Source organism: Coregonus clupeaformis, unplaced genomic scaffold, assembly GCF_020615455.1.
Source record: "Coregonus clupeaformis isolate EN_2021a unplaced genomic scaffold, ASM2061545v1 scaf0111, whole genome shotgun sequence".
NCBI lineage: Eukaryota > Metazoa > Chordata > Actinopteri > Salmoniformes > Salmonidae > Coregonus > Coregonus clupeaformis.
Window position 1 is genome coordinate 193,715 of NW_025533566.1, and position 11,304 is coordinate 205,018.

Genomic DNA, 11,304 nt, shown 5'->3' on the forward strand with positions numbered 1-11,304 from the left:
TATATACTAGTTTAACCCAAAACTCATAGTCACTACAATGTTTTCAGCTTCCAACATTCTCTAAGGGCTCTTTGGGACCAAGAGTCACTATTATCCTGTTACCCTCTGCTGGAAAATAGGTCACTAATGATTACACAAAGACATTTATAGAATTGAGAGGGCAGGTGCTGCAGAGATGGAGTGATGACTGCCTTCTACTTAGAGATGAAAGCTGGTCATAGACGCAGCTCAAAACCACAGATGTCCTCCAACCTAAAGTGTTAAAGTTAGCTAAAGAAGCTGCTGTACCACACGGCAGGTTTCTGGTAAACTAACTCATTCCATGACATCATGTTAAACACTGAGCTAAACGTTCTATTTTTGCCTCCAACACAGCAAATTACCTCCTACACAGTTCATTCGGAAAGTATTCAGACCCCTTGACTTTTTCCACATTTTGTTACGTTACAGCCTTATTCTAAAATGGATTAAATTGTTTTTAAACCTCATCAAACTACACACACTACCCCATAATGACAAAGCAAAAACTATTTTTTTGAAATTTGAGCAAATGTAAATTTATAAACAAATAAAAAAATGAAAGCTCAGTATTTTGTTGAAGCACCTTTGGCAGCGATTACAGCCTCAAGTCTTCTTGGGTATGACGCTAAAAGCTTGGCACACCTGTATTTGGGGAGTTTCTCCCATTCTTCTCTGCAGATCCTCCCAAGCTCTGTCAGGTTGGATGGGGAGCATTGCTGCAAAGCTATTTTCAGATCGCTCCAGAGATGTTCGATCAGGTTCAAGTCCTGGCCAAGGCAGGGCCACTCAAGGAAATTCAGAGACTTGTCCCGAAGCCACTCCTGCGTTGTCTTGGCTGTGTGCTTAGGGCCGTTGTCCTGTTGGAAGGTGAACCTTCGCCCCAGTCTGAGATCCTAAACACTCTGGAGCAGGTTTTCATCAAGGATTTCTCTGTACTTTGCTCTGTTCATCTTTACCTCAATCCTGACTAGTCTCCCAGTCCCTGCCATTGAAAAACATCCCCACAGCATGGCGCTGCCACTACCGTGCTTCACCGTAGGGATGGTGCCAGGTTTCCTCCTGATGTGACGCTTGGCATTCAGGCCAAAGAATTCAATCTTGGTTTCATCAGACCAGAGAATCTTGTTTCTCATGGTCTGAGAGTCTTTAGGTGCCTTTTGGCAAACTCCAAGAGGGTTGTCATGTGCCTTTTACTGAGGAGTAGCTTCCGTCTGGCCACTCTACCATAAAGGCCTGATTGGTGGAGTGCTGGAGAGATGCTTGTCCTTCTGGAAGGTTCTCCCATCTCCACAGAGAAACTCAAGAGCTCTGTCAGAGTGACCTTTGGGTTATTGGTCACCTCCCTGACCAAGACCCTTCTCCCCCATTTGCTTGGCCGAGCGGCCAGCTCTAGGAAGAGTCTTGGTGGTTCCAAACTTCATCCACTTAAGAATGATAGAGGCCACTGTATTCTTGGGGACCTTCAATGCTGCAGAAATATTTTGGTACCCTTCCCCAGATCTGTGCCTCGTCACAATCCTCTCTCCGAGCTCTATGGACCTCCATGCACTGTCAACTGTGGGACCTTATATAGACAGGTGTGTGACTTTCCAAATCATGTCCAATCAATTGAATTGACCATATTATTCTTTATTTGATTTACCACAGGTGGACTCCAATGAAGTTGTAGAACCATCTCAAGGATGATCAATGGAAACAGGATGCACATGAGCTCAATTTCGAGTCTCATATCAAAGGGTCAGAATACGTATGTAAATTAGGTATTTCTGGTTTTTATTTTTTATAAATTAGCAAACATTTCTAAAAAACATTATGGGGTATTGTGTGTAGATTGTTGAGGATTTTTATTTATTTAATCAATTTTAGAATAAGGCTGTAACGTAACAAAATGTGGAAAAAGTAAAGGGGTCTGAATACTTTCCGAAGGCACTGTAATTTCACAGAATTTCGTAACAGATGATCTTGAGAAGAGTAAAAAATGTTTATTATCAAAGAATTTAAATATACCAATAAAGCTAGAGAAGGAGAAGAAGGTGAAGAAGGTAAAGACATGTCCCTCAATGAAAAATGTGCAAATGCTAAATAAATCTAGTTTCTACTCAACCTGTTTGACCTCAGAGTCGGTTTGCCGTGAACTTCACCACAGCAATGATGGTGCACAGGAGGAAGAGCACTGCATTAACAGTTTTCGGAAGGTAGAAGAGTGTTCTTTCCCATCTGTAGAAGAACAACATTGCTTTGAGGACATGACACTATGCAAATTGCAACCAGACAGTGTTAGTTGAAGACTGAGGCATACAGAAGGCATTTATTTTTTTATTTTAAAACAACACAATTTATTCATCCAATAATTAAAATAAATGACCTTTTTGCTTATTGAGTACCGACTAAAGAGGTGGTAGTGTTCACCTACCCCTGGGCTCCATCGTGTGTGTTGTTGACTGGGGCCTGAGAGGTGGAAGAGGACACAGCAGGAACTACAGTTGTGGGTGAGGTCAGAGAGATGTCTTGAGGGGTCAACTTTTCTGTCAAGGTTCAACAGTTTCTGTATTTCATTTATTAGTGTTTAAGTGACACAATTTCAGCGTGATATATCAATGTATCATGTATGCAAAATGACTTAAGTTGAATTCTGTGAATTTGAAAGACTCATTTCACTATATTTGGTTAAAACTGGTCTCTCATTACTTACTGATGATGGTGTCAGTCTGCGTTGTGGTCAGTTGATCGACAGTGGAGATGGTGATGGTGGAAGTGGGGGTAGGGGTGGTGGTGGAGGCAGGTGTGATACTCTGCGTTGTGGTCAGTTGATTGACAGTGATGTGAACAGGCATCTGTAGGTCACCTGTGGAACACCAGTACCAGCCAGTATCCCCCATATTCAATCCATTCAGAGTCACTGTTAAAATGTGTCTGTTGTTGTTATCAATGGTCTGCTGTAATGTCACTGATGTTCCATCTAAAAGACCTGAATATCTACCCACCAAGGGGACATAGTAGAAACCCATCTTACACCACAACCACTTCTTAGCCACAGTGTTACTATAGTGACAACAGACAGTGACACTCCCTCCTTCAACTCCAGTCACCTCCTGTTGGTCCACATAGAGTCCTGGAGTACCTGAACACAGAGGTACAGACACAAATTCACCAAGGGAGAAGCAACGCATGTCATTTCATAGACAATGATGTACACTGAGTGTACAAAACATTAAGAACACCTGCTCTCTCCATGACATAGACTGACCAGGTGAATCCAGGTGAAAGCTAGTATCCTTTATTAATGTCACTTGTTAAATCCGCTTCAATCAGTGTAGATGAAGGAAAAGAGACAGGTTAAAGAAGGATTTTTAAGCCTTGAGCAAATTGAGACATGGATTGTGTATGTATGCCATGAAGAGGGTGAATGGGCAATAACAAATATTTAAGTGCCTTTGAACGGGGTATGGTAGTACGTGCAAGGCGCACCGGTTTGAGTGTGTCAAGAACTGCAACGCTGCTGGGTTTTTCACGCTCAACCGTTTCCCATGTGTATCAAGAATGGTCCACCACCCAAAGGATATCCAGCCAACTTCACACAACTGTGGGAAGCATTGGAGTCAACTGTCAGCGTCTGGGTGCAGTGGAGAAACGGAATCAGGCGCAGGACACAGAACTGAGAATAAATGGCTTTACTCGACTCCAAGTAAATATAGCAAACCCTCCACGCAGGGAAAGCAAAAACAACAGCTCTACAGACGACGTAACAAAGAACAATCACGCACACACTCAGGAGGGAAAACAGAGGTAATATAGGGAAACTAATAAGCCTAATGAGTAACAGGTGTGAACAATACAGACAGAACTAGTGAGACACAGAAACATCGATCGGTGGCAGCTAGTACTCCGGTGACGACGACCGCCGAAGCCTGCCCGAACGAGGAGGAGGGGCAGCCTCGGCCGTATCCGTGACATCAACATGGGCCAGCATCTCTGTGGAACACATTTGACACCTTGTAGAGTCCATGCCCTGACGAATTGAGGCTGTTCTGAGGTCAAAAGGGGGTGCAACTCAATATTAGGAAAGTGTTGCTAATGTTTTGTACACTCAGTGTATACAAACACTAGATTGCTGATGCTATGTATTGGCCAATGAGAGGCTTTGAAGCCACCGTCCACCATATTGGTACTCCTCAGAAGGAGCGGTCTTCAATAGGAAGAATGGAATTCTACAGTATTTCAATTTAATGTCTCAAAGATAATTAATAAATCTGCATTTGGTTGTGATTCTGATTTCATTATGCATGGCTTATGAATGTGTTATACGTTTACGTCATTTAGCAGACGCTCTTATCCAGAGCGACTTACAAATTGGTGCATTCACCTTATAGCCAGTGTGATAACCACTTTACAATGTTTTTTATTTTTTTATTTTTTTATTTTTTGGTGTTGGGGTGGGTTTGGGTAAGGGGGGGGTAGAAGGATTACTTTATCCTATCCCAGGTATTCCTTAAAGAGGTGGGGTTTCAAATGTCTCCGGAAGGTGGTGAGTGACTCCGCTGTCCTGGCGTCGTGAGGGAGCTTGTTCCACCATTGGGGTGCCAGAGCAGCGAACAGTTTCAGCAGGGAGGAGAAGGTGGCAAAGAGCTTCCTAGGGTTAGAGGCAGATGCTTGGAATGTAGAGTGGTAGAAAGTGGCCTTAGCAGCAGAAACAGATGAAGAAAATGTAGAGAGGAGGGAGTGAAAAGATGCCAGGTCCGCAGGGAGTCTAGTTTTCTTCCATTTCCGCTCAGCTGCCCGGAGCTCTATTCTGTGAGCTCGCAATGAGTAATCAAGCCACGGAGCTGGAGGGGAGGACCGAGCCGGCCGGGAGGATAGGGGACATAGAGAATCAAAGGATGCAGACATGGAGGAGAGGAGGGTTGAGGAGGCAGAATCAGGAGATTGGAGGGAGAAGGATTGAGCAGAGGGAAGAGATGATAGGATGGAAGAGGAGAGAGTAGCGGGAGAGAGAGAGCGAAGGTTGCGATGGCGCATTACCATCTGTGTAGGGGCAGAGTGAGTAGTGTTGGAGGAGAGCGAGAGAGAAAAGGATACAAAGTAGATGTCGGAAACATGGAGGGGAGTTGCAGTGAGATTAGTAGAAGAACAGCATCTAGTAAAGATGAGGTCAAGCGTATTGCCTGCCTTGTGAGTAGGGGGGGACGGTGAGAGGGTGAGGTCAAAAGAGGAGAGGAGTGGAAAGAAGGAGGCAGAGAGAAATGAGTCAAATGTAGACGTAGGGAGGTTGAAATCCCCCCGAACTGTGAGGGGTGAGCCATCCTCCGGAAAGGAACTTATCAAGGCGTCAAGCTCATTGATGAACTCTCCAAGGGAACCTGGAGGGCGATAGATGACAAGGATATTAAGCTTAAATGGGCTAGTGACTGTGACAGCATGGAATTCAAATGAGGAGATAGACAGATGGGTTAGGGGAAAAATTGAGAATGTCCACTTGGGAGAGATGAGGATTCCTGTGCCACCACCCCGCTGACCAGATGCTCTCGGGTATGTGAGAACACATGGTCAGACGAGGAGAGAGCAGTAGGAGTAGCAGTGTTTTCAGTGGTAATCCATGTTTCCGTCAGCGCCAAGAAGTCGAGGGACTGGAGGGTAGCATAGGCTGGGATGAACTCTGTCTTGTTGGCAGCAGAGAGGCAGTTCCAGAGGCTGCCTGAGACCTGGAACTCCAGGTGGGTGGTGCGTGCAGGGACCACCAGGTTAGAGAGGCAGCAGCCACGCGGTGTGAGGCGTTTGTGTAGCCTGTGCGGAGAGGAGAGAACAGGGATAGGCAGAGGCATAGTTGACAGGCTGCAGCAAATGGCTACAATAATGCAGAGGAGATCGGAATGAAATGAACTAAACATCTGGGAAAGGAGAGAGCGGGGCCTCCCTCAGCACAACTCCAAAATATAACTCTCCCAACTTCCACCTCAGAAACTATAATTGTTGTAAACTACAGCGGTTCAATGTTTCTAGGAATAGACTAACTCAGTTTATTCAGCTAGCTAACTAGGTGCAGTATTATTCCGTGAAAATCGTCCGGGCATCAAGTCATACGATGCCACAGCCAGCTAGCATGCCGGACTCCAGCAACATGGTTTAGCGCCCATACTCGGCCACAACAAACCACCAGTGTATCAACACGGAAGCAGATCGTTCGTGTCCAAGTCTAACGTTGTGGGTTAGTCCCGACAACTTGACCGCGTCCGTCGTCAACTTATTCAGCCAGTTAGTTAGCTAGAATAGTTAGCAAACCAGCTAGCCATTGCTTTCAGACAAAGAAGAACCCCTCCTTTCACGGCACGAACACACAGAGAGAGCCAAACTAACGTTAACTAGTCACCCATGTCCCAAATTCCTTGAACGACTCGGGCTATCAATATGTAAAAAACAAAACACAAATGTAGGTTATGACTTACCCCTAGCAGCTACTGTTAGCTAGCCAAGTGCAAAGCTAGCCACTGAATTGACTCAGCCAGTTTGCGTCTGTTTGCTCGGTCGTTCCAGCTATTGTTTACTAGTAGCTATCCAGGTAGCAACAAGCTAGCTAATATTTCAAGCACAGTAGCCACTTGCTACCTAACGTTAACGGTTCAGACAATGAGGTTAGAAAACAGCTGAATGGTAGGCAATTATTGTATGTAATTATTGTAGGCAGCCAGCTGGCGTAATTACAGGCACTCTCAGGCGTGAAATAACTATTCCGTTGCTAATAGCTACTCGCCAGCTAGTCCAGGTGGTGGGTTAGCTAGCTAGCTTTGTGCTACGCTGGGCACAGTCGAATGCAATACTAACCTACAATAATTACATACAACAACCCACAATAACTACCTACAATACCTAACTACAATCTAAATACATAGTTTAAGCCTTACTCGACAAAGCCCAAGCTATGTATAAAGCCAAGCTTACCCGACGCCAAGCTTACCCGACGACCTCCTCCTTCGACGCTACCTCGAATATGAAGTCCTTATGTATGTTCATAATAAAGTGTTTCTGTTCTCCACAGTATAACAATGTATACCCACAATGAAAACACACTCCATACATACATTGTATCTGCCTATATGTATAGCCATGTAAATACATTGTATTTAGAGCCTTAAAACATTCTTCCCCAAATCAATAGCTACATAGCTGTGTCATACTGAACAAATAAAAAAACTGTGTGATTGAGGAGAGGTATGGCGAGCTTACCTGTGGTAACTGACAGGTGCAAGTATGTATGTTGATCTCTTCCTGTAGTCTCCACAGCACACCAGTAATACCCAGAGTCCTCTGGCTGCAGATCAGTCATGGTAACAGAGAAGATTCTTCGGGTGACATCATCAGAGATTGACACCGTCCCAGATATCTTTGGTTGGTCTGTGCGTACTAGAGCAGAACAAGAATTCCAGTAATCTCCTTGACACCAGTATTTGACATATTCTATGTATCTCAGATTATAGCGACATGGGATGGTGATGGAGTTTCCTGTCTTCACAGACACCTTACTCACTGTGGACACACTGTACTCCCCTGCCTGGGTACCTGTAGACACAGCAACAGAAAACACATTTAGACTCAGTCCTTTCGGTCAACTGATAAGGTGGTCTACCAATTACCCATTCAGGTGGACAAGGACAACAGTCGGAGTGAGTAGTGCACAAAATGGCTGGCATGGCAGGGATGAGTGTGGGCTGAATATGTAGGCTAGCTAATATTTTGTCTGACTTCAAGCAGCAGCGCACTGAACCATGAGACTTTTTCACTTCATAAAAACATTTTACCCTTACCTGAGAGTCTGGAGAAGAGGAGGAGGAGGAGGAGGGAGAGATGAAGAGCCATGGGTGGTTTGTGTTTCTGTGTTATAGTACCTGTACACAAATGTATGTGTCAAGGACAGAGGCACCAAAGACAATGACTCCTATACACATCACTGTCTGTACCCCTCATTCTGCTTCTGTTAAAGTGAACATTCCCCTGATTGGCTGGTAACAATACATTCTGTGGAACAGTCATTACAATTGATATGATTTGATTTGTTCAAATTAATTGATTTCAATTCTTTATTTATGTACTTACTTGATGTATTTGTTCCCAATAAAGTTAGACCAATATCTCCACAGACCAGACCAAAAATCAGCTTCAAAGTAAACCCATGATTAGACTTCCAGTCTATGTGATTTTAAGGTGTTTTGCCAAAATCCAGATATGAACCCTCTCTGTCTTAAAAAGAATTAGACTAGAAAGGAATAGAAATAGAAACAATAAACGTTGTCCAGGAAATGAACCCTGGTCATAGACACAGCTCCAAATCACATTGTCCTGTAAGGTAGCGGATCAGCAGTAGCTCAGGAAGCTGCTGTACCACAAGACTACAGGTTTCAGGTTAACTCAATGCATTACATGTTGATAAAAGACTGCTTAGCTAAACTGTAGGGTTGGTTGGCAGTGGCTGGTATGGTGTCACCATTGGTTTATTTGACAAAAAGATTGTTGGAGTTCCAGAATCCAGTGAGGAATATTTGCAGTGCGGGACAAAAACAGGAAAACCACACCAAAAAATTACAAACTTGAAAAACACGAGACTAGACTTCAACTTGGTTTTCAGTCAATTCCCAAATGTCTTGGGCTCTAAACGCTACATGCTTCTGCATCAAAGGTTCATTGCCGCGTTCACGTGCTGTCGGATTTCTTTGAAATTCCTAGTCCTGACTGGGAATTTTCACATGAAAAACCCTCCAAGTCGGAATTACAAGGGGATTTGAGAAAATGTTGCCGCCTGAGTTGTTGAGTTGTCAAGTTTCACCACTGACCTTTTAAGCTTTTCAACCAAAGGATGACAACAAATACGTTTTTGACCACTACAGCCTCATCAATATGTATAATGTAGCTAGTTTGACCATATTGTCAATGTTAAGTAAGCTAGCTAAACTCATATTAGTTGAAGAATTGTTCTGACCAAATCACTAAAAAGCACATGAATGAAACAAAGTTGTATTTCCGACACCACAACTAGGAAATAGGAAGTTCTGATGAGCACGTGAATGCAGCATTTCATGGTCGTCACTAGCTTCCATAGCCACAAAGTCATAAACCCCGCCCATTTCTACAATTGATGTTCTTAAAATTCTATTTTAAACCTAACCTTAACCCTAACCTAACCACACTGCTAACCTTATGCCTAACCTTAAATAAAATGTTGACTTTGTGGCTGTGGAAACTGACTCGGTGGCTATGGAAGCTAGTGGAATCTGCTTATCATGGTCTGCCCGCGACTCCAGGTCCGGGACGAGCTCTACCCCAGCCTTTAAATTGCCATAGCCCCTCCTACGGAAACAAATAAATTCAATAAAGAAACTATACATTCAAAATTGCTAAAAATATTCTAAAAAACATAATAAAAGGTGCCATAAATTAATCAAAGTAAATGTTTACAGAAACCAACTTAAGGTACTTAAACAGTAACATTTGATAAATGCCCCACTGTTCATAAATTCCCCTGCCCTGTACTTTAACAGATTTGGTTTGAACCCCGGGAACTCCTCCACAATTGTCCTTTCACTCTCCACTCGGGTTAATAATTTATTTTGGGCAGACGGAGACCAGGACACGTGAATGTTCAATGGCGACCACAAACAGTTCTGATTTTGTATATAGGTTCAGAACCTTTATGAAACAGCAGAGTTGAAAAATATATAGCAAATATAAATCAAAACTGGAGGGTCTTCAGAGATAGATAGGATGGGTTGAGGGTAGCTGAAGGATGGGACTAAAAACAAACAAAAGAGAGCTATTGTAAAATATACTGTGTCCGTAAAATGTATATAGTTTGTATAAGCTGGAAGTAGAAGCTTAAGTGTTGTTGTCCATTAGTTTACTGGAAAGAGGAGACAGAGGGCTGTGAGACAGATGTTTAATCCTTGATACATGAAAAGAGGGATGTATACGGAGGGTGCGGGGCTAAGAATCTTAGAGATGGGGAAAGGGCCGATATAACGGGGGGATAGTTTGCGGAACTCCACCCGGAGGGGCAGATCCCGAGTGGTCCGCCATACCCTCTGCCCGACACGACAATGGGGAGCCGGAGTCCGATGGCGGTCCTCCTGTCGTCCATACCTGGAGGTGGTCTTGAGAAGAGCATACCGGGCTCTCTTCCAGGTACGGCGACAGTGGCGGACGGACATCTGGGCCGAGGGTATGCTGACCTTGTCCTCTTGCTCAGGGAAGAGCGGGGGCTGATATCCCATCGAACACCCGAAAGGCGAGAGACCAGTGACTGAGGAGGGAAGGGTGTTGCGGGCATATTCCACCCACACGAGTTGCTGGCTCCAGGAGGTGGGGTTGGCAGAGACGAGGCAACGAAAAGTCGTCTCCAGGTCCTGATTGGCTCCCTCCGACTGGCCGTTAGATTGGGGGTGAAAACCGGAGGACAGACTGGCCGATGCCCCAATGAGGGTGCAGAACGCCTTCCAGAACCAGAACGAAAACAGAGGACCGCGATCGGAGACCACCGGAGGTCCATGGATCCGGAAGACGTGCTGCACCATGAGCTGGGCCATTTCCTTGGCTAAGGGTGACTTGGGAAGGGGAATGAAGTTGGTGGCTTTGGAAAACCTATCCACCAACGTGAGGATAGTGGTATTGCCATCTGATGGAGGGAGACCCTTGACGAAGTCCAGGGATATATGGGACCTGGTGCGGTGAGGAACGGGAAGAGGTTGAAGGTGGCCAGCCGGAGCTTGCCTTAGAATTTTATTCTGAGTACACACAGTGCAGGCGGTGATGAACATGGAGACGTCATGAACCAAGGTGGGCCACCAAAAAAGTAGTCGTACAAAGGTCAGGGTCCGACGGGAGCCAGGATGGCTGGCCAGTCGGGAGGAATGAGCCCATTCCAGAACTGGGGAACAGGCAGAGTCCGGGACAAACATCTGGGTAACCAGGCCCCCTCCCCGGGTTCCGTCTGGGAACACTGCGCCTCACGGACCTGGTTCTCTATACCCCAGACGAATGCAGCCGCGAGACAAGAGTTAGGGTAGGGCGGTCTCAGGGTCCGTTGGTGTAGCAGAGGGGCTATAGAGGCGTGAAAGCTCATCCGGCTTCACATTCTTGGATCCCGGGCTGAAGGAGATGGTGAAGTTGAACCGAGTGAATAGCAGGGCCTGTCGAGATTGGCTGGAGTTGAGGCGCTTGGCGGTGTGGAGATATTCCAGGTTCTTGTGATCCATCCACACTATGAAAGGGTGTTCCTTCCTCTCTAACCAGTGCCTCCACTCC

At 45.1% G+C, this 11,304-nt stretch overlaps 1 protein-coding gene across 1 annotated transcript; it reads right to left on the reverse strand.

Moving 5' to 3' along the window:
* Positions 1–2,135: 2,135 nt before the first annotated feature.
* On the reverse strand, positions 2,136–10,586 carry LOC123483441 (polymeric immunoglobulin receptor-like). Its single transcript, XM_045213425.1, has 7 exons — positions 10,463–10,586; positions 10,083–10,143; positions 7,818–7,825; positions 7,240–7,572; positions 2,714–3,142; positions 2,435–2,498; positions 2,136–2,238 (listed from the first exon to the last, which is right to left on the reverse strand). The coding sequence occupies exons 1-7, from the start codon at positions 10,584–10,586 to the stop codon at positions 2,136–2,138; spliced, it is 1,122 nt and encodes a 373-aa protein (XP_045069360.1).
* Positions 10,587–11,304: the final 718 nt, after the last annotated feature.

Bases quoted from the DNA above. Each gene is read 5' to 3' on its own strand.
- LOC123483441 (XM_045213425.1), bottom strand. From the start codon at position 10,586: ATGGCCCAGCTCATGGTGCAGCACGTCTTCCGGATCCATGGACCTCCG. The intron at 3,143-7,239 runs GTAAGCTCGCCA...CTCTGTGTTCAG, and splicing joins GCACCTGTCAGTTACCACAG to GTACTCCAGGACTCTATGTG. The intron at 2,239-2,434 runs GTAGGTGAACAC...GTTCTTCTACAG, and splicing joins ACACACGATGGAGCCCAGGG to ATGGGAAAGAACACTCTTCT.